This window comes from Corvus kubaryi, unplaced genomic scaffold (assembly GCF_017639235.1).
Source record: "Corvus kubaryi isolate FWS band 111438036 unplaced genomic scaffold, C.kubaryi_AGA036_p1.0 split3-73, whole genome shotgun sequence".
NCBI classification, from domain to species: domain Eukaryota; kingdom Metazoa; phylum Chordata; class Aves; order Passeriformes; family Corvidae; genus Corvus; species Corvus kubaryi.
In genome coordinates this window covers 28,761,670-28,783,979 of record NW_024582091.1, presented here as the reverse complement: position 1 = coordinate 28,783,979, position 22,310 = coordinate 28,761,670, and the positions used below count along the sequence as shown (strand labels likewise).

Sequence of the window (22,310 nt, the reverse complement as noted above, 5' to 3'; positions counted from 1 at the left end):
CCCACCCCAGTTGTAGAGTTTCATAGTCCCATGTCTCTCTCCTCTTCCTTAGAGACTTGAACGTGAAAAAGGTTTGTCTCAGAGACTGTATTTGAACTTGTCGCTGATTCTCCATTTCTCTTTGTAATCTTCTCCCTCTGATTTACTCCATTCTATTTACTGCAGCCAAGACTCAAGGGTGAGGTATTAGATCAAACACAAAGCAAGGCATGAAAAATTAATTTCTGCTTAAGCATAATACTTACCTATACCTACCTATCACTAGAGTGTACTGTAGTGATCAATTCTTCACACTTGACTCTAAAGCAATGGTGCTCAACAACTGGTGGCTCTTGTTGCAGTCATACCTTCTCCTTAAAGGCAGCTCCACCACTGCTCTTAGTTTTAGGGCCTTCAGGAAGTTGTTGCACTAGTCTGCATCAATAATTGGTTATTTTGTCTGTTGTTCTGGGGCTTTTGGGGCGCTGCTGCTGAGTATTTCAGGGGACCCTGTAACCACCTCGTGATGGGTCACTCATAAGCACAATCCATATTTACTGAGTTCCTGGCAGTGTGCTCTGCACAGCAGGGGTTTTTAAATGTGCACACAAGTATCTATTACATACATACGAATACTTTTGCAGAATATCTATCTAACAATGGTCACATTAATGGTTATTAAGTCTATTTTCTTAAATTCATTTAATTGTCTTCAGGTTACTTTTTCCCCCCTCATTTTGTGTATGGATTAATATCAGTAATGTACCAGCTATCTCCAAATCCTGCACAAGAACAGGAGGAAGATTAGATGAAAGAGGAAAATCCCACACAGTAGGATATATTTTGGTAATTATTATTTTCTGAGATATACGTGAACTCCTTTCCCTGATACCCTCTGGCCATCTATTGCCCTGTTGATCTATTATGGTCAGCTCATGCTGACCCTCAGCCTTTTTGTCCTTGAGCTCCATCTATACTCCATTTTCCATCACCTGTCCAATACCGATCTAGAGATTTCCCTGGTTACTGCCTAAGAGTGCTTAGTTTATTTAATTGACCTAAAACTCCAGATCTCCTATGAAATGCAGATAATTCCCTCATGTCTGGGTTCCCATGTCATGGTATCCTACCCTTTAATTGATGACTGTTCATGTGTATACATTTTCGGGGCAGCTTTGAGGGAAAAAACAGGGATAGAAGTTCATTGCTGCTGTCTCCAACACTGATGTCTCCAACATCGCTGCAGTTGCTTCAACAGCAGCCCTCCAATAGGTATTTTTGAGGCCTCTGTCAGAACAAGATAAAGAATTTTTTCTCTTAATTTCATAACATATTGTTTCTTTTCACAAAATTTATAGTAGCATCTTCTTTCTCTGGATTAATATAATTTACAGGCTGCTTAGCACCCGAGAGTGCACATTTGATTTCTTATTGAGGTCTGAGGTTACAGGGGATGATAGAGAAAGAAAACTGAAACTCTCAGGTATTATTTTGAGATAAGGCAAGAAAAGAATTGCTATATTCACCTGTACTTTTATTCCTCAGAGATAGTGGAGGCTTTAGAAAGTAATCTTTTAATGTAAATTTATTAGGCACATGGAGTCCCAATTTTTAGAGTTCCTTTAGTGCTGTAACAGAACAAGGTCTACTGAAAGTTAATGGACTTATTTCCTAAAATATACCCAGAAAATACCACTCTCATAAATTTTCAACAAGAACACCTATTTTTTTCCCTCCTGTATACAGGGTAAGATGGTTTATGATTTTCTTCACTTTTAAAAGGAATCTAAGTTCCCAGCCTTGTAAGACGGAATCAAATGGAGTGTTTAAGTGCTTTTACTCAACATTTAGTAGCCAGTGGAAAGCAGAAATACCTTTCTGGCTAGAGGATCTGCTCCAGCTGGGCTATTGGAGCTGCTGTGCACACTGCTGCTCCATTTGTGCTGCTGCCATTTTGCATCTTGCAACCTCTAATTTTCAGAAGGGGCTGGAAGCCATCACATCATTTTGAAGTGGCTGCGATGGTTTCTCACCCCTGTGCAAGTACTTAAAAGTCGTCATGGCCATGTGTGAGAGAGCCATGTGTGCGCTGCGGCAGCGGGAGTGGGAGGCATGAGGGATTTTTAGCACAGTTCTGATTAAATCAGTTTCGCTGCAGTGGGGCAGAAGTTAAATGTGCTGCTTCAGATGTTTGCCCTTCTGTGAACTGTGACATCTGGCCAGCTGTAAAACCTCTGTGGTCTTGCCATGGCTGCCAGAGATCGGCCGTGGGTACCCACTTCATCCTGGAAAGATTTGCCTTACACCTTTGTCCCATATTCAGCAAAATGATCGGTCATGCTGGCCACAGCACTAGTCCTGTAGACAGAAATCCCCAGCTTGCCCTGTAAAGATGCTAGCACGCTTTTAGGGCTGGAAATCTCTGAGTCTGTTTCACTTCCTGGATTCCATCTTATTTTGGCCCTAATCCAGGCTCTGTTTTCCAGTTAAACATTTCTATTTATAATGCTTACTGAAAAACAGGATTTGTTTCTTGCACCAAAAACATTCTGAAGAAAACCTCTTTTAAAATTTTTTTTCCCTCCTGTGACTCACCAAGGGGGATTGATGTTCCACTTACTTAAAATTGCAGAAAACAAAATTACAGGCAACTGGATTTATAATGGGATTGAACCTTTCCCCTGGGGGTTCTGGATCAGCTTGCTGGAAGGGCTGGTTTGTGGCCAATTGTTAGCAATAGATGTCTGTGGCTACACCATTTTAGCCATTATACCATTACAGGGGGCACTCTCCACGGAGGTAAGGTTCCTGTAGCTTAGCCATGTGCTTTGCCTCCTAAATCTGATGCCATGAGGCAGCTGAAATGCTATTTGCCTCCAGGCATGTGTACAGAAAGAGGCATATTTTGTTTTAAAAGTCAGTCCCTTAAATGTACTGTAAAACTTGTCCTGCTCCTTCCATGCTGCTGAGGAGCAGCAGGCTGCCCCATGCCATACTCCCTTCCCAGGGAAGTCAGAAGCAACATCTTCCCGTCAGATCCCTCTGGTGAAGCGTGTGAGACTTCTACCTTCTTGCACAGAGGTGACTTTATTTCTAAACCTGACTTTCTGAGAAACTGTGCTGTGAAACATCAAGTTTGTGTACAAAAGCCTCTTTTACACTTTCTGTGGTTTTGTTCCCTGTGGTGGCAAAAAGGAAACTCAGATGTCGCCTTCCCGCTGGTGGCATCTCTGCTAATTAACATATTCTTACACTCTGCTGTTGTTTACCTTGGTATGGTTTAATGCATACTTGGCCTCAGAAGGAAAAACTTAAACTAGTTTTGGGAATGCTGGTTCCTGGTGCCTGTAATCAGACAAATTTTCCTGGGAATTCCCTTAAGAATCGCTACTGCATTACCACAGACCTGGGACTCAGGCGAGCTGGAGAGCCCCATCAGCCTGGGGAAGGAGCAGTCTCAGAAAATCCTGTGTCCAGCAGTGCCCCGTGTCTGCCACGGATAATCTGCCCATGTTTGTTTATTTAACTTCTCACTGGGGATGAAGAAACTTTCAGTTCCCAGGAAGAAGCCCTAGTCAGGAAACCTGCACTGAGCTCTGCTGTGCATCAAAGGTGACTTCCCTATCAGTATTAAAGGTATTAATTTATTGAAGTATTTATATGTCTTATGCTGAGCAGGTCAAGTTTTGTTTTGTTCGAGACTGTAGCAAAACCTCTCCTTGCACTGCTTTGAGACAAGCTTATCTCCCCTTTCTCATTTTGCTACTTAGCTATAAAGTAAATTCAGAGAACATTTGGTTTTTTTCCAGAAATAAATTCTCTTTATTCTAAAATCTGGACACATGTGCTTTATACCAAAACAGACACCAAAGGAGACTTGGTATTCATCTCTGGTTTGAAGCAAAACTGTGGCTTTCAGGGCTGTCTAACCAGACACAGTGATTTTAATGAAACTTTACAACTTTATGTCTCCCTGCCGATGCTCAAGATATTTTTGCAGGCACTTCAGAAATCTTTTTTTCAGTGGCCTCTCAAAAGAGAATCCAAGAAATTTCAGAGATTTCCAGGGGTTAAAAAAAACAAAGAAGAGAGACAGAAATAAGGAAACAGCAAAGATGGTGTCTTTATAGTGCCATATTAAACATGGCCAGCTCTCTACCAGTTTCCTGCTATGTGCATTTCTTCTCCCTGGTTCTTCATGTTATTTCCAACAGCTCTCCTCTTGCCACAGCACCAACTGCATCCTCATTCCTCCATTGACAATCTCTACTTTGTAATAAGACCTCTATAATTTTCACAGATTGTTGAACAGAAGAGTCTTTAGTAAGAGGAACTCTGCTTTTTGGGTAACTACTTCAGTTATTTTTCCCAAGTTTTCCTGCAGCCACAGACTATGGTGGCACATGGAGTTGTGCTTACAGTATCTTTCTGTTATTGTGTTCTTTCTCTGCTACTGTGAGGTCCTTCTGGCAGCAAATGCAAATGGCTGGTGACAGCCTTTGCCAAAGATGGGCATATGTATTTCTTCTGGTGGGTTTTGTATTCAGGCTGTTCTTAGAATCTGCCACCTTCCCATTAAAAAAAATAATGCTTCTCCACTGAGACACCAGGACCCACGGACTTAGAAGATTTTCAGTATGATTTTCCGTAACAATTCGATTAGTTTTCTTTAGAAAATCAAGAAAAAAATCCCCAACCTAAAAAAATCAGTTCCAAATTTGTAACAAAAGAAGTGTGAGGGTACACAATATGGCTTTGCAGCACAAATTAGTTAGAAATTATTTGCAGAAGATTACTTGATTCAGGCTAGAATTTCAATGATGCTGTAATCAGGAATCTGGGATTTTAATCTGGTTATCTCTCTCCTTAATACAAATCATAGTGCTGTAGTGAGCCAGATTTGCTGCTGAAGACATTGATGCTAATTAAAAAATTTCCAAATTCAACTATTACTAACTGTTACCATCTTAAGTCAAGTATTTTCAGCCTATAGTGTATGAGGAGGAGAATGGCACTTTCATTTTCATTCCTCATCCACCCTGACTTAAAGGAAGTTTTTCTCAGTTTTGTCCCCATTTATTTTATGTTTCCCTTTCAATAAACCAATGCTTAATGCTAATTTGGAAATGTTTATTACTTGCAAGTATACTGGTCCACAAGAATGTAAAAATAACATTCTATGTAAGGCAGGAAAAAGATATGCAGACTGAGGTTGGTATCTCTAAAATGAGGCGGAATGGTGTTTGTGTCTGATTCTAACACAAAATATTTTAACTGGTGAAGCCACAAAGATACAGACTGAGCTGTGGTGACACAAGTTAAGTGTTAATATAACCTAAATCCATTCTAGTAATCGTCTAGGCCTAGCAAAATGAGTTCTTTTCCTTGGAAACAAGAAAATTAAGTTTCTGTTTATTGTTCTTTAAAGTTTGAGGGGAATTTAGCCAAAATTATGCCATCCTAGTGTGACAAAACTGCTGACTAAACAAATATTTGACATGTTTTTGCATCTGCTCACCTGTGTTAGTTACTGGGGGCTCCCTGTCCTAAGTGCTGGAGCACAGGTCTTTGGACCTAAATCCACAGAAAACAGGAGCCCTGCTGCTTAAATAAGCAGGTAAAAAAGCACATATTTTCAGTTCATGCCTTCAGTCCTGGCTGAGGCTGTACTTTGCAAAGATGGCTGGTTGCCATATCTTTCCTACTCTTGGGAGGTTTTCTCAGGGAGGTGAAGAATGTGGGTTTGAATCCACTCCAGAAAAGGGAACTGTATGCAGGTTTCCTTCCTTCTGCAGAAGAGCTCTGATGCTTGAGGTACTGAAGACTAAAAGAGGAAAAGGCATGTAGGGAACCTTATGGCTGAAGAATGGTCTGGCATTTTCAGGGATACAGAGTATGATAAAGGCTTTAAGAATTATCAGTCTGCACTTAGTCGCCTAAATCTCATTCAAATCCCTCTTTGAGTATGATGATCTTTCTCTTTAGGACTCAGTCTTTCTCCATCTCCAAGAACAGTTAAAGTGGGAGAATAAATTCCTCAGAGCCTGCAAAACATGGGTCTATGGTGATAACCTGGGCTGTCCAAGGTAACTGTTAAATGAGATATGGCTGAGGGTATGGTTTGCGTCTTTCCTGGGGCTTATGGTAGCAACAGCATCACCTTACATAGGAATAGCAGCTAAAATGTCCTCAAAAATGTAGAATGTAACTTGGGATGAGCTATTACTATTACATTTCTCCTGAAGGCTGTGGGCAGCGCATGGAAAAAGCCAACTGCACTTTGTGAAAGGTAATGGTGGTCAGAGGACAGAGAGAAGGATGCATTGCTCACCTGTTCTGGCTGGACTAGAGAAACAAGTGAAACACAAGTCTACACAGGAGTCTGCTTTAATCCATCACTCTATTTTATGAAGCATCACACAGCATTTTCACCAATTAGCATTTGATAGCAGTTTAAGTAAGGGCCACAGGGTTATTTAAGGAAAAAGCCGACAACCTATTTCATCGTCACGGAGTCCTCATTTGGCAGCAGTGCTCTTGGAGGGCTTGGGTAGTACCCAGCAGTTGCTGAACTATTTGAGGAAAATCGTGTAAATCTGTAATCCAGCGGTAAATCTGCAAGACAGAAACATACCACATCTGATTAGCAACACAGTCTGCATTACATAAAAAATAAGCCTGTGGTGAATAGCAGTACTTCTTAAAACCTTGAGCTGTTTGCTCACCAGCATCAGAATTCAATCAGATTGCATGATTACGCATTTATTTGACATCTTCAGCTGTTCAAGGGATTGACTTTCAGAGTTTATTCAACTGCAGTAAAGGATATTCAGTTCCTTGATTGCCGAAATAATGCTAGTCAGAGAAATTGTTTAACTAATGCTTAAATGCTAATAAAAAATCTTCATTGAGCCTAGATGCAGTTTTTCTCCCAGTGCACCTTTGAGTTCTTCAATTTGTTACCCCTCTCTTTTACCTCAGCAATCTACTCATAAGAGGGCTATGTTTAAAACAAAGAATCAGTTCCTTTTTTGGTTTTCATGGCTGTTGAAGCAAGATTCCCCAAAGGCACCCGCTCTTAGACCTTCTTGCAGTCCAGTGTTAACAACATCATTTTGTATCAAGCATTCTTAGAAATCTGCACTTGTAACTTGATGTACTCATCACTTCCATTCTGTAAAGAACACTGAATGCATTAAAATAGCTCTGAACAGTCGAAGCTTTCTTTTCTGTAACTTTTTAAAAAGTCTTTGCTGCCAACAGTGACCCACCCACCCTCACAGCCAGAAAACTGATACTTCCCGTGCTCACCTCATACTCAAAGTTCAAGAAACCAAATTAAAAAAACATATAAATAAAACTTAAGTTCAAGAAACAATTCCCTTTCCAATAAATGAAAAGACAAACAAACCAACCTTCCCCCAAACAGGGTTAGCTCCTTTCCAGGTTGTCTGTTTAGAACCGAAGTAAAGCATAAAAGCTATTACTCATAGTAATCTGTACTTATCTGTACAATAAGTCATTAATTGCAAGTTTTATTTTTAATTTGGACTAAATTTGAGGATGAGAAATCCTGTCACTACGTGCTGCAATTTTTTTTTTCCCACTCAGCAGCTTTTATGAAACAGAAACCCACAATTTTAATAGTTTCGGCACAAACAACAGGAAGTCCAGTTCTATCTCACAAGCGATTCGCGGGCAGGCACCAGGACAGCATCCAGTTTTAAACCCATATTAAACATAATACAGCAAGCAAATGAGTACTTAGATCAAGCTGAAAAAGCAGATAGAGGCTGGAATAAAGTAGGAATAGGAAGAAAGTTAATTGTAAGAGAATTATTTAAGTGGGTGATTTTAGCTTGTCAAAGAAGTTAATTTTCTCATTTTGTCTGAGTCAGGGAAATCTCTGGAGCTTGTTGTGAGCACGGCAGAACAGGCAGATGTTTTCCTAGTATGCAGAAGGCCCAATGGATTTACTGGCTGCTGAGTCTATTTATGACGCTCAGTTTAACACAAAGGTTTCAAAAATTACAAAATAAATTGAAAAAGAAAGCAAATAGTTCCAAATATCTTTACAAGCTATAAAAATTAAATGCGATACAGTTACTTTCACAAAAAAGCTTTTACTAGCTTAATAGTCTGGCAGTCTGGAATCTCCCAAGAGCAGTTTAATCAAAGAGCACCACAAATAGGGCAGACTTGCCACTGAGTTGCTTATTGCTGAGGAGAAGAACCAGCTGGATCAAAATGGTAATTTCATTGATATTTCCTGGTAAACTAGCTTTACATAATCAGCTTAGACACCCAAACCATTCTATATACAATGCAAAAGGCTCCAAAAAAGAATAATCACATTTTTATTTATTCACACCCCAGTCTATCAATTTAAATATTGCTTTTGTCTCAGCAAGCTGACTTTGGGCGATGACTAGAAAATATCCATATCCATTTTGCAAAAGCATGAAAGAAAAAAAAGAGAGTATTTGATAATAAAGCAATCTCGGGAAAAAAACCCAGTTGCTTATTTCCAAGTTGTTGTTTTCCTAGTGTTTTTTTCCCAGTAAATTCTTCAGGGTTTGCTACTGTGCATGCTCACAGCTGCTGCTGTGGTGGTAGACCTTTACATCTTGGCACCCACTTCTCATCTAACCCTGATGGAGAGTCATAAATTAGGCAGGGGGCAGATATGTAGTCCTCTCTGAGTTACGATTTGACAGCAAGGCTGTACTGAGTCCTAACCTGTGCTGGTAATGAATCCAGCACAAAACTCAGCCAATATTGCCACTATTCTAAAAGAATGAACTAGCTGACTCTACCCAACTGCTTGAGAATCACAGTTCCAGAATTTTTCTATCATTCTTAGGTAACTCCACTCAGACTAATTTTATTTTTTTTTTACCCAAGACAAGTAAGATATTCACTTTAAGAGCCAAAGACTCCTAGAAATCAGACATAGAGGGCCCCAAGTGGTCCAAGAGGCGTATAGAGGGTCCTAGATCCACAGAAATGCCAGTTATTACATGTATTGTCCCAAATTCCTGTCCTGTTCTTTTCTGTGCTCCCACACCAACCTGAGTGCAAGTGAGTGATGAAAACTGGTTTCCTTTAGGGTGACCATTCAGTGTTATTAGCATTTCCCATGAGGCTTGGGCAACCCTCACAGGTTATATGCCTTAGCCTGTGCTCGGAAGAGCTCCTGCCCTGCCCTATCTCCCTTACAGGACCTCCAGCAGCCCTGGTGTGAACAAAATAATGATGATATTTGAACAGTAACTACTGTCAGTTACTGTGTTCCAGTTATCCAGATCCAGGATATAAGTGACATTAATTACAACATTGTGTTCTGATGCTTATGTATACCCATATCCATGCATGTACTTAGGAGTTATGGGTGGATTTATATCATAGTTATAAAACTAACAACATCTCACTGTCTCGTGTGCTGTGCTCTTAGTGTGGGCAAGCTAAATGAATGCCACAAGCTTTTATCAGAGGAAGACTTGGAGTTCCACCCACAAGCAAGAAAGAGAAACCACAAGAAGAAGGGAAAATGTAATATTCTCAGTGAGTGATCAGGAAAGTATTTGAGTCACTGAAGGGAAGACAATTTTAATTTAATCCAGACACAGGCCTGCTTGATAAACTTACTAGTCTAATTTTTTAAAATTTCCTTGAACAAACCAATACATTAAACAAATAAAACCTTAACTAAGCTCTTTAGCTGGATGGCATTGTTTTTCTATTAAAAGCACAGTCCACGACTGAAACAGATTTCTCCCAAAATACACAGGAGAAATGTCAGGAATCATTTTCCAGGATTGACCAACAAAAGCAAAGCCAACATTTTTTCATCATGACACCACAGCAGCATCTCCTCATGACGAGTGAGAAGCTCTACAGAAAGCAGAACTCCCTCTCCCACCCCGAGGTCTGCTCCCTGCCAGTGAGCAGGGCTGGCGCCAGATGCTGCAGAAGCCTCCTAGTAAACAGCAGGGTTGTGTTCTTAAGTGAATCCAACTATATCCTCCTGATTATCACCAAGGAAAAGGCACAAGGAAGAGAACTAAAACCTTGTTAGTGATACCCAAGTTTGAAAAAATCTTTAAACTGCTTAATTGTGGCAAATTTCAGAAAACACAGGCAGAGCTCTATCTTACATCTCATCCAGGTGAGGCAGTTATAGGGGCAGAGGGCAAACCATCAGCTAGTATAAATTCTTTTGCTTTTACAGGATTTTCCATAATTAATGCTGGCTTAGAAGCTTTATAACAAATCTTTCTTTGTATTTCAAAGTCGCCGTTGAAAGAAAATATTGATTTCTTAATGATAACAACTCCTAATAATTATTTCTGAGCAGTGGAGTAAGCACAATTGCTGCAGGGCAACTCACCAGTTTGGCCGTGCCTTCGAGTGACCTGACTTGCCAGTCTGTTGGTAACCTGTAATACGTGTTGCTTTTTCTTAAACACTAAATGTTTTTATCTCCTGACCCATCTCTATTTTGTAACAGTCAAAGCAGCACTTGCACTAGAAGCTCAGGATGTGAGAGAGCGTACTAGAGGCAGAAAGAAAAAAACGCAAGGTCACAAGTGGATTTATCTGATAGTAGTTATTTTTAGAAAAACTTCTAAGGCTGATTTTCCTAAACAGGAGGTCAGATGTTTGCTGTACTAAAGCAAAGCTCCCAAAAGAGTGAAGTCAGCACGAGGAAAGCATTCCGTCAGTTACATGAAAGTCATTGCTGCTGTCTGCATACTCCATAACTCAAAAGTTGGAGAGGAGGAGAGTATCTGTGCGGTGTCATATGGGAAAGGGGGGACTCCTCAGTATCGGTATGCTCCACAGGAGAAAGCTTCTGAGTTTGGATATAGTTGGTGACATGAGCCAGTGCAGTTTACCCCTGGGCAGGCAGGAATAAAGACTAAAATTAGTCTCAGTAAAAGTGCAGGTTTCCTGCTTTAATTGCACTTACAAAAGAGCTTTTGCCAACACAGGTGTATTGGTTGGGATCACGCCTGTGGCACTGCCGGCAGACATTTGTGGCCTGAGCTTGGCCTGAGCAAGAGCTTCGGTGCCACTGAGGTTTGCCACTGGTTACTCTTCTGTGGTATCTAAAACAGAAGACAGTGCCACTGGAAAAAGCCCAAGTGGCAAACTGCAGGGATATGTGCAGCAGCAGCTCCACTGCCAGGGTTTTGCAGATGGATGAGTGCCTGGGGAAATGGAATGACTGTCCCATCGTGGCTGCTGCGATTGCTCGTGGCATGCAGTTTTACTGCAATTATCTTGGGAATAACAAGTCACATTACCTTGGGTCTACCCTATGGCCAAGAGACCACTGACACCTTCCTGAACAAAACAGCTGTGCACAAGGCGTGCACTAACTCGCAGCTGAGCCTGGTAAGAGCCTGCAGTGAAGGAAAGCCTTAGAAATTCCTTTGCTGTTTTGGGTTTTTATGAGAAAACTCATTATTTCTGCGTGAGGGAAATTTCTCTCATTTTTGTTTTAGTTTAACAGTGGTTTTTGAAGATCTTGTAAGAAAATAGGTCTGTGTGGTTCTTTGCTTGATCTGGAACTGACCAAAAGAAAATAGTGGACTATAATATTTTTAAATTTCTAGATGAAGACTTAATCTAAAAAAAATCTTGAGAGAATGCCAAGATACTACTAGGAGGTGTTAGTCTTTCAGGGATCTGTTAATTAATTTCTGTGTGAATGACTCATTCTGGATCTTAGGGCAGGAGGAAGGGCTTCTGAAAGAGGCTGAAGAAGTTAGCCGAGAAACAAGCAATTGTTTGAGCTGACAGGCATTTCTGACTGATAACAAAAGGAGTTGCATTTTGAGATGCAAAGGAGCTATATTAAGACAAATGCAGAGATGATACACCCCTTTACTTACATTTTGAGGTAAACTCACCAAGATCAACCTTCCTCTCCAAACTCACGAGACAGGTTAATCTCATCATGTTCCCCTCTCTTGTAAAACGAATGTTTTCTTCCCCTTTCCCTGATTTTTTCGCTGGATGGGTGACAAACATTGTTTACCTCTAAATAAAAATCCACACAGACACACATGAAGACAAGGCCTACACAGTTTTTTGTGCATGTGTGTCCATCTTAATCCAGAGGGAATATGTTAGGCACCAATCCAGAGTACATAAATGCTTCCAGCAATGTGTTTTGTACATGTGAGGTTGCAGGTTATGTAAAATTTCAACCTGGTCAGACAAGTATTTTCAATACTTGGTGATTTACCTATTTCCACTATTTTTCACACTCAAAAATTCTCAACACTGCATTACAACCAGGGTTTTTAAAGTGTCAATCTAAACCCACCCCATAAGTCTGCGATCCAGTCAAAACCCAATTATAGCTTTAATTACAGACTGCAAATGAAATTATGCTGCCTGAGTTGAAGGATAACTTTAAAGTAGAAATGACTGAGTGGTTCCCCCCTTTCTAATGAGTTGCTCATGAGTTCTCCCTTTAATCTTTTCGAGGTGGCTGTATTTTGACATCTCATAGAGCAGAATAACGATGGCAGGAACATTTCTGTCAGCTATTGGCTAGGAAGTAATCTTTTGGGTTCTGCATGATTTGACATGGTCTTCAGGGGCACAAGTCAATACACCTTTCTGTAGGAGTAAGGAAAGCCTGAACAAACTGTAATACAGTGAACACTGTCCTTTCTACACTGAAAATTATTATCAAGTAGTCAAATCCTGTGGTAAAGATGAGGTTCCAGACCATTTGGAAAGTAACTAGGTCCTGAAGACTTTTCATAAACTAGTCCTGATTTATTGGACAATAATTTGTTATGGTTAAAATGCTGTTTATGGTTGGTTCAGCTGTATTTTTTAGCTGAAAAAATAAACGGATTATATCTGTTGGTTGTGTTAGACATGTTTTTCTTTTTCTTCCTTAAAAAAAGAACATTGAAACTAGTTTCCTGGAACAGATGAATCAGATTTACATTATCTGATGCTTTTCAACTGACACATAGATCAAGATGCTGCTTATACATACAGAACACATATCTTCTCTCTAGTCAGTTATTTTTGTTATCTGTTTTTTTCCTTACATGAAACCTCAGGACCAGAAAACCTCGAAAATGTTGCTGTTGTGTATTTAAACCAATTTTTCACCAGGCATAAGAATACTTTTTTTGCATAAAAGGTTTAACTACAAAAATGACCTCCTTGGCCTTGTAGTAGCAACTATTGTTTGTAACAGCAAATTCCCAAAGCAGTTGAAATCCTCAAAGAATTTTGATAAACTTAGTCTTTAGATGTTATTGTATAGAATCAGTCTTACACTGAATGTGGCAAGTAAAAGCACAGTTGTGAGATAAGGCATTAAATATAAAAGGTTACTGATAACTAGCAATGCATAATATAGATAGTTCTATGTGTTTAAGGGAATTATGTATTATTGTATTTTTTGAATAAGAGCACAATTATCAGTCTGGTTACAGCAAGGACTAATTTAATTTTAAAAGGAGTTGGATTTGATTTTAAGTGATGTAATGTCAATGAAGAAACATAGAACTAATGTGCTAAAACATGAGGGTTTTTTTTGTTTCACTTCAGCAACCATTACAAATGATGCTGTTCAGGATATAGAAATCAGTATATGGCTACATGCTTACTGAAATTCATGTCTTCCATGATAACAGTTGATTCCTCCAGGGAATTCACCTTTAAAATACATGTGGAAGATGGTGTGTGAAGTTTGTGATTTGTAGCTGATCTTTGCTGGGCAGACCTGTGTATCTGCGACCTGCACATTGCTGGTTCTGGAGCCCCAGTCACGGCTGCCTTGAGCTTTCCATTGTGCAGATAATTTGCAGCTCTAAGCAGAAACATGAACTTCTTTGTCATGGTTCACTGGCAATTTTATCATTATATTTATACAGCAAGCAGGCTGGCGACTCAAACTCCCGCAGAAAGTGGCAGGGTACAGATCTGTAAGCATCTTTAAAGAGACAGCTTTGGTAAACTATAATGGAGATTTTTCTCTTGTTCTAGCTAATTGAAATAATAATCAGGCATGAAGAAAAACTTATGCAGCCATATGGGCAAACCTTGATGCGATTTCATATTGCATGCAAGATTTAAAAAAATGCATTATCATCATGCATGACACAAGCTTGGCTATCAAATCTCCAAAGTGTGAAATGAACTCTGTCTCCATAAAACATTTACATTTGCACTAATTCTTCTCTGAAATGAAATTCTCTTGAGATGCAACATCACTCAATCTCCTATTCTTGCTTGCAGTAGTTTTTAATCCTATGAAAAACTTCACTATTCAGAGGTTATGAGACAAGTTTAGAACATTAGGTTAAAAATAATGAAATTAGAAAAAAAGTTTTTTTATGTTCTCCTTATTACGATTTAGAGCCCACTTTCTTAACCTTTTCTTTGCAATGAAGGAAAAAAAGAACAACTTACCAAACTTCCCCCCATAGCTCTAAAACTCATGGAATTTTTTGAAGTGCGACTTTTATAAAAATACCAAACAGAGTGAGATTGAAAGGTGAAGCATTAGCTTGAAATATGTGCATTGTATTTTGGGATCAAAGAACTTTTAACCAAAAAACCTGTCTGAAATAGTATTTCTGAAATTGTTGAAATTATTGTTGGAATACCTATATGATGCAGGAAATGCAATTATTAACATGGGGATCTGGAAATGTGATCACATGGTCACAGGGTAGTGGTCACAATCTTTGAAGGTAAAATTCAGATTATTCAGGTAGGAAAGAGTAATCCTCCTCTACTTGGCTCATACCTAACCTTCTGAAGGGGAGAAGGATGTACTAGAAACTGTGGTTTATGCAAAACTTCATTTTTCAGAGAGACCCCTCCACCTTTTAATTTCCATATGGGAGCTCTAAAGTAACATTCCCACGGCAATGGATCCCAGTTTGGAAAATCTATTTTATGATATCATTGTGCTTTAAAATGGTCAAAATCTGTAAGGGAGTTGTAAATGAGGAGAGACTCAATAGCAGAAAAGTGGAGAAACAGATGGATTTGCGAATGAGGCATGTAGAATAGGAGAATTAACCATGTAGTGTCAGTATAACCTTTATCTGACTTCCACTCCAAACTGAGGGAAGTACACAGAAAGTATTGCAGAAGGTCTCCTTTGGGCAATTTTAACAATAAATGAAATATACTTTTTCATGCACAAGGAAAATGCCACATTCTCTTCAGGTACTCTCAGGGGAGTTTAGATGATGAGCTGTGGTGCAATAGTCTGCAATTCCAGTAACACCCTCCTTGCCAGAGGTGAGATTAAAGTTCAGAACTTCTAATGCATCTTTGAACTCTTTGGACAAAAACTCCAACAGCAGCATTCCCTATGAAACCCTTTTCCTACAATGCTCTTTGGTAACTCTCAGATCATTCCCTTTAGTTTAATGCATAAATTCTTCAGGTGAAACTATCAGAAGGCACCTGCACCAAACTTACAACAGGTCGGTGAAAAAAGAGAACTGTCAGAGTTGTTTCTATGCCAACTTCTCAATTCAGTTGTACAGCTCATTTTAATTTTTTTTACATATTTCCTTGATTAAAAAAAAATATAAAGGAAGCAAAAAGGCTTGAAGGGTTTTATTACCAAGGTAATTTCTGATAATGCTCTGAAAAGAATTCTCTTAAGAATTTTGATGAAAACTGAGTTATTTTTGTAAAACATTGCTAGTACTGACTAAGATTGAATAGTTTTTGGAATAATCTTTTTCAATGTATCTTGAGAAGTACACTAAGCTGTTCTTTATGCACAGATACTTGTTGCAGCCAAATGACAAGAATCAATCTCAAATAAGCAGTGCAGCAATCCTCTGCATTTCACCAAATATTTTTGCAGATCACAAGCTGTTGGGATCCTGACTTGTACGTGGCACTTACTACTGCTCACATAGGCGTACAAAAGCCAGGTCAGACATTGTTGGAAGAGAAGCCACTGTCAACCCCCAGCTCACAGGAGGCTGCAGCACACCTCCAGTGAAGTGGCAGCTTGTTTGGCTGGGTCAGGCTGAGCCAGGTGCTGCCAAGGCTGAGCCAGCCGGAGTTGAGCTCACATTGCTGGCTGGGAGCTGGTTTCATGTGGTCAGCATGGTGGCAGTCTGGCTGCACACTTGGGCTCAGGGGATCTTGAGGAAAGGTCTGTGTTTTTGCAGCTTGGCAGTGGAAAGTCCTCTGCTGGTAATTAAAGCAGATGAATACAAAAGGAAAAGCTGGAGCGCATCAAACTCGCATAACCCGTTTCAATCTCTTCTAGCTAGTTATTCCCAAATAGCTGCAGCTAAGATATGACTTACAACTGCAGCCAGATCTTCAGGGCTTGGCAAAGCAGGGGTTCTCACAGCTTGCTGTGACAGGAGTCAGACAAGGTATTCAAGAGGAGTCAGGAATTCCTCAACATCCATAATAATGAACATCTGCTCTTCCACACAAGCAAACAAGAAATACCTCTCTCTGTAAGAAAGCAGAGATGTTCTCGTACCTCCACCTTTGAGTCTGCTGTCTGGTGCCCAGCTGCACGTTTAAAACATTATCCCTCCCCTGTCCTTTAGCACTGGGGTTTAACTTTCACAGACATGACCCCCTGCCCCAGTGCTGGTTCAGTGCAGCAAGGGGCAGCACACCGTGTCCCTCCTAATGGAGAAACAGGCTTTGCAAGAGCTCCACTGCTGATGACAGGCAGCTATCCTACTCACTAACTGCTCAGATATGCCCTTCTGGTTCTCACTCTTTCATCTGTAGCTGGAAAGCTGGTGGTACATTTGTGGTTGAGAGCCCTTGCTTGTCCTTTAAACTGAGCTGTGGTTGGGGGGAAGCTGGCTGGGAGGCAGACTTTCAGACTGTGGCTGACTGATGTGTTCTCTCTTGGCCAACACTTCCAAAGCAAGCCACAGTATAACCCTGGAAAAAGTATTATTAGATGGGAGTTTTACAAAAGTTATCTTTTCTGTCGGCATTTTCCCTTGGTATATTTGGGCTTTGTCCCTTTAGACTGACATAGATTGCAAAATGGCAAACACCAGAAGCATAAATAAATTGTGGCACTCTATGATTGTTCTGTTTTGAGATATCCATACAGTGTAAGTACGTGTGTAAAATAGGGTTGCAAAGAAAAGGTCTACCACATGTCCTGCTGTAGAAGTCACTGCAGGGCAAACCTGAAATGCTCTCTTGCAACAAACCTTTTATTCCCCTGTCTTATGCATGAAGCAGGCAACAGACATTGAACAGAGGGGTTAGTAAAGTAAATGCTTCCTGTGTTCTTCACTCATTTAATGATTTGTTCATTCCTTTAGGTATGGGTATCAACAAAGTTCAGTGATGCAAAATGGTAAATTGAGCGCATGGAGGTCTTCACCACCACTTGGTAATCCACTGGTATGTACTGCAGTTGCAAAGTTACAGTGAGCTGATAGGGGAAGTGTAACAAGCTTTGCACATTGTTCTTTTCAAATGCAACTCACCACTGAAAGTAGAAACAGCAAAACACAGTGGGGAAGTCCAGACCAAGCTCAGGAACTAACCTACAGTCTGGTAAATGTTGCACCCTATCTCTAACAGAGAATCAATTAAACACCTAGTATTTGCAGACACAAACCAAAAGCCTGGTGCATCAGGCAACAATTAAAAGCACAAACATCAAAGTAATCAGTCACTTAGGCCACTAGTGCTAAGTGTTGCATCATATGAACAGAGTATTTTGAACATATTTTAGATACATGTAATCTCAAAACCAGATCTACAGCACTACACATTTACTATGAATACTACATGTTCATTAGAAAATAAAACCAACCAAACATCTTTACCTGCTATTGCTTCCAGACTAGGGATTGCAATAGTGCTGTAAGTGCTAATACATTTACAGGACCACGTGTGAACTAAGGTTTCCTCTGCATTTTCCAGGCCTGGCAATCTGTCCGTGAAGAAAGAGCCCCACTGTTTAGACACAAAGTAAGGAACTTTGAGCTGATCTTCCTGAAAGAAAAATAAATAAATATGTAAGCTTAAAAAAACCCCCAAAAAACTCCTTTATTCATCCACAAGCATTAGTTTAAGGAACTCTAGTGTTTATCTGATTTTCTGGGAAACCTATATTGTATCTCAGGAGCAATGCGGCTTTAAAATATAAAGACAATAGCAATCTTCTGCCCATAAGTCCCCAAGTTCCTGTTTATACAATTTGTGGATTCCCTAGGACATAAAAAGTTAACTTTAAACATTTTTTTAAACCTTGTAAGAAAACCCCTTCTATTTTCCCTGTCTTTCTGTTTTTGATAGTGTGAATTGCTTGCTGCCCTTCACTGCTGGAGAGGCTGTGATACAGCTGGGACCTCCTCCTGGGGGAAAAGGAGCTTCCTGGTGCTAGGTGGAGTAACTGCAAAGAATGCATTATGCCACCTGTGTTATCTGTTTCTGAGCTGAGGAACGAGTGAAAACAGAGCCACAGAATCCATGGAGAGACAGTCCATTGCCTAGAAAATTGTAGAATATTAATTTTTTTAATGTATATTTTCAGACAACATCTAGATTAATTATGCTTTAAAGAAAGCATTGAAGCAGCATTGGGAAAACTGATTTTTTACCAGTTCATCTTGAAGCCTGCTATATACTGCCATGACCAATCAGAAAAAAAATGCTAGGACACATCTACAGAAAGAGGAAAAAATGGGAAACAAAACTACGCTACAGAAAATCTGTTAAAGTCATTTGTGTCCAAAGTAATTTCTCAGACCTGCAGAGCACAGAACAGATACCATAGCGTGTGCCTCCAGGTTTGTGAACTTTTGTACTTTATTCTCCATTTAACCCCTCTCCTAACAGTTTTGAGAATCTGCTGGTGTTTATGACAGAGGCCTGTATCTTTTCATCAAAAGGAAGCGGTGGATGCAGCCAGCCAGATGACACCAGTAAACACAGAGCTACTCTTTCCCTGAGTCTGAGTTACAGTTTTTCCTCTGAGCATGGCTGGGGGTGGGGAGGAAGTACTGATTTCAACAAATGGAGATATTAATTTCTGTCTTCTGATGTAAATAAGTTGGAAAAAACCTCCTATCTTTTGTTTCAAAATAAGCATTTACCTGAAGTCCTGGGCTTTTTTTGTGGGGTTTTTGGGGCTTTTTTTTGTACCTTACACAAAGGGACAGCATGTTACTTTATTTTTATTTTTACACCATATCTTATCTTTCTATGCAAATCCCAAGACTTTACATCAGTTATAATTAAGTGTAGATGCTCTGATGAATTAAAACCTGTTTGCCAGCTGGATGACAGATGCAGAAAACTCTTAAGGCTGTTACAGCTGTTCAGGTGATTAATCAGAACATCAACCCCAGTAGTGGCCCACATAAGCATTTGCACAAAAGACAGGGCCCTGTTTATTGACAAGAGAAAAAATGTGAGGGTTCTGCTTTCTGAAATGGATGGTTAGTTCAGTAGACAACTAAAAATGCAACCTGAGGAAATGAACTGATTTTTCCAGAAGTTTGATTCTACGGTGGGAATTTCTTCCTTATTAAGGAGGAGGGAGTTACATTTTGGATTTACAGTCCCAGCCCTTGGTAAAACCAAACCCAGTTAGATATGAGACTTGTCATCAAGTCATCTGATAGAGAACTCACATCATTTTTTTACTGGCTTATCTCCACATGACAGGGCAGGCCTGGCAAGCTAAATCTTGACTTCAAATCTGGAAAGAGCAGTCGAAACTTTGACCACATCCCTAGGAAATATCAGACATAGGTCCTCCTTCCATCCCTAACCGATGCCCTGAAGATGTCCTTATCTCATCTGCATGCAGCACACATCATAGCCTGCAGTGAAGGACAGACCACATACCATGAATCTGTACATCTGTGAACTGAGGCAAAAGTCTCCTCTTACTGTGGCTACTCGCATGTCTGGAGGCACATGCCCAGCAGTGGGGCTGAGGAGCTCTGGAAGATGCATCAGCCACTCCTGCAGTCCTCAGACACAGAATTTGCTCTCACAGCAGGACAGTAGATCCTGGAAAGCACCCAGCAATCCCTCTTTCTCATGCAAATCCCCCAAGCATATTGGTTTGCTCTCAGGCATATTGGTCAGACAGCAGCAGGTCAGATGTTGATTGTGTCAGATGAGGGTACAAAGCCTCACAGAAAACATCTATACTTCAGGGAAATAGGGATGGTACCAGAAATCCCCAAGTTCCAGGGCCTTCCACAAAGTCAAAACACCTGCAATACTTACTATCACCTTTGCTCTGCTAACTGCAGACAAATAGGGCCTGTTAACAGAATAGACAGAATCTGTTAAAAGGACCCTTGGGTAACAGTGATTTGTCAGCTTACAAATGACCTTTCTAAAATAGAAATTAGCAGGGAGCTGAGCTCTGAAGTTTTTCTACATTTGGTAAAGAGATGAAAGAAAGAAAGACATAAAGGAGACAGGAGTGAAAGATCAAGCTGTTAGTATTTTTAAGGGCTTTATTTAGATGCAGATTTGCCATCTATGCCATCACCTTTGCACCAAGCAGGAGCATGAGGAATACTTTACTGCATCCTGTATCAGTGATGGTACTGATGACTGTATGCTTTGTGCTGAGGTAGTAACACCACCACTGACTCTTGATGCCAGAAAAAAAAATCAATGCTCAAAATACAGTTTTGCTGGTGTAACAGTAAGTATTTGAGATGTTTCTGTCAGCACAGCTGTGCTGGCCACAACAACGGCTGTCCCTGTATAACACACCCATGCTGGGTGTGCAAATGGACAACTGACCCATTGGTCTGAATTTTGTTGCACAGAACCTGCCCTCCTACACATCATGCAAATATAAAACATTTCACCCATCATCATTGTACCTAAACTACCACAGGGATAAGCAGACGTAAAATAAAATGTGCTGCACTTCAGGGTGCTTTAACTCACCAGGCTTCACACAGCCCATCAGGTTTTTCCTAAAAGTACTGTTAGATTTGTGTCAGATAATCAGGAATAAAGAGACAAACAGAGCCAAAAGGCATAAAGTAAACAGCCTTGTCTATTGTTACACCAAGGGAGTTAATGGAAATTCGGGGTGATAACAGCCCTGACCTCTACAAAGAACCAGTCACTAGGCAATATTGTAAAAATTAAGTTCTCCCTTCTAACTACAAAATTATTGTCTATATCCACCAATTAATTCTTTGATTTCTGCTCCATTCATTCATATAGCCCAAGGTTTTTTACACACTGACAGCTCCTCTGTAATAATTTTCCTCGAAATCCTGGGACAAATTCCAGCTTTCCTTTGAGTGTTCATTGATGGAATTGATCACGCATTTAAAGAACAGAATGCAAAACCAAAGCCTCCAGCCAAACAAACCAACCCCCAATTCTGGCGGGGGGGGGGGGGGTGTGGAAATCTTGTTTCAACACAGTGCTTCATATTTTTATTCATCCTGCATGCTGCAATTTACTTAGAAGCCAAGTAACTACATAAATAGTGTTTAGTTTGCTATTCTCTTGCTTATTTGGTTATGACTCATGCACTTGAAAGAACTGCAGTTGTTACCGTAATTTCACAGTTATGTCTATCTGGCTTATATAATTCATTTAATTGAAGGGAAAAGACAAAAACTGCAAATGAAAATGGAAATTACAAGTCTCCAACTTTGTGTGTGAGGAGGTTGTTTTCTTCCCCTCTCCCTGTTAGTGATGAAACACCAGTCAAACAACTAAAACCAGATTTTTGTAATTTCTTTGTGAAACATGCAATTGCCAATTAAAGCAATACTTTATTACTTTAATAGTATTTTGTAAAGAGTGATAGAATTGAGAGTTACATCGTGTATTAAGCTTTCAGTCCCTTTCTGCACACACAGCATGGCACAGAAAATCTAAAGTAGTAGTGTATTTTTTATTGCCAATGAATGTTAAGGCTGATTAACCAGATGAAATCTAATCTATTTGTGACTAATTTTCCAAAAACACCTGTCTTTGTACAATCCTTTCAATTGGCTTTTCTCCCTTCTTAACCAAAGGGTTAATGGGAGAAGTTGCTTGGGGGAATGAAAATAAAACTCTCATAGGCTTGTAAAGGGAGTCCCTTTGAACTAGTCCTGTTAAGTTAGTGGTGTCCAGTCAACTGCAGAGATATGGATGTGGCCTGTTGTTCAGACTCCAGTGAGCAGCATGGTAATGAAATAACACCACTGACCTGCCACGGCCCCCCTGGTTCAGGTTCCTTTAATCAGTGCGATTCATTTCTCCCTTGCTTGCTCGCTGTCACTGGTAGCAGATGTAAACGAACAGGGGTTGTGTGTGGTAGGGGTGGT

The 22,310-nt window shown here is 40.1% G+C and overlaps 1 protein-coding gene across 2 annotated transcripts in view; it reads right to left on the bottom strand.

Moving 5' to 3' along the window:
• Nucleotides 1-6,350: 6,350 nt before the first annotated feature.
• Nucleotides 6,351-22,310, bottom strand: part of NT5DC1 (5'-nucleotidase domain containing 1) — a 131,107-nt gene continuing 115,147 nt past the window's right edge. Inside the window, exons 11-12 of one of the 2 annotated variants that reach the window (XM_042016707.1) lie at nucleotides 17,823-17,991; nucleotides 6,351-6,594 (exon numbers count right to left, since the gene is read on the bottom strand). In XM_042016707.1, the coding sequence (XP_041872641.1) occupies nucleotides 6,476-6,594; nucleotides 17,823-17,991 (288 nt within the window). In that variant the 3' untranslated portion in view covers nucleotides 6,351-6,475. The remainder of the gene's footprint in view (nucleotides 6,595-17,822; nucleotides 17,992-22,310) is intronic. The other variant, XM_042016708.1, reaches the window with a different exon arrangement.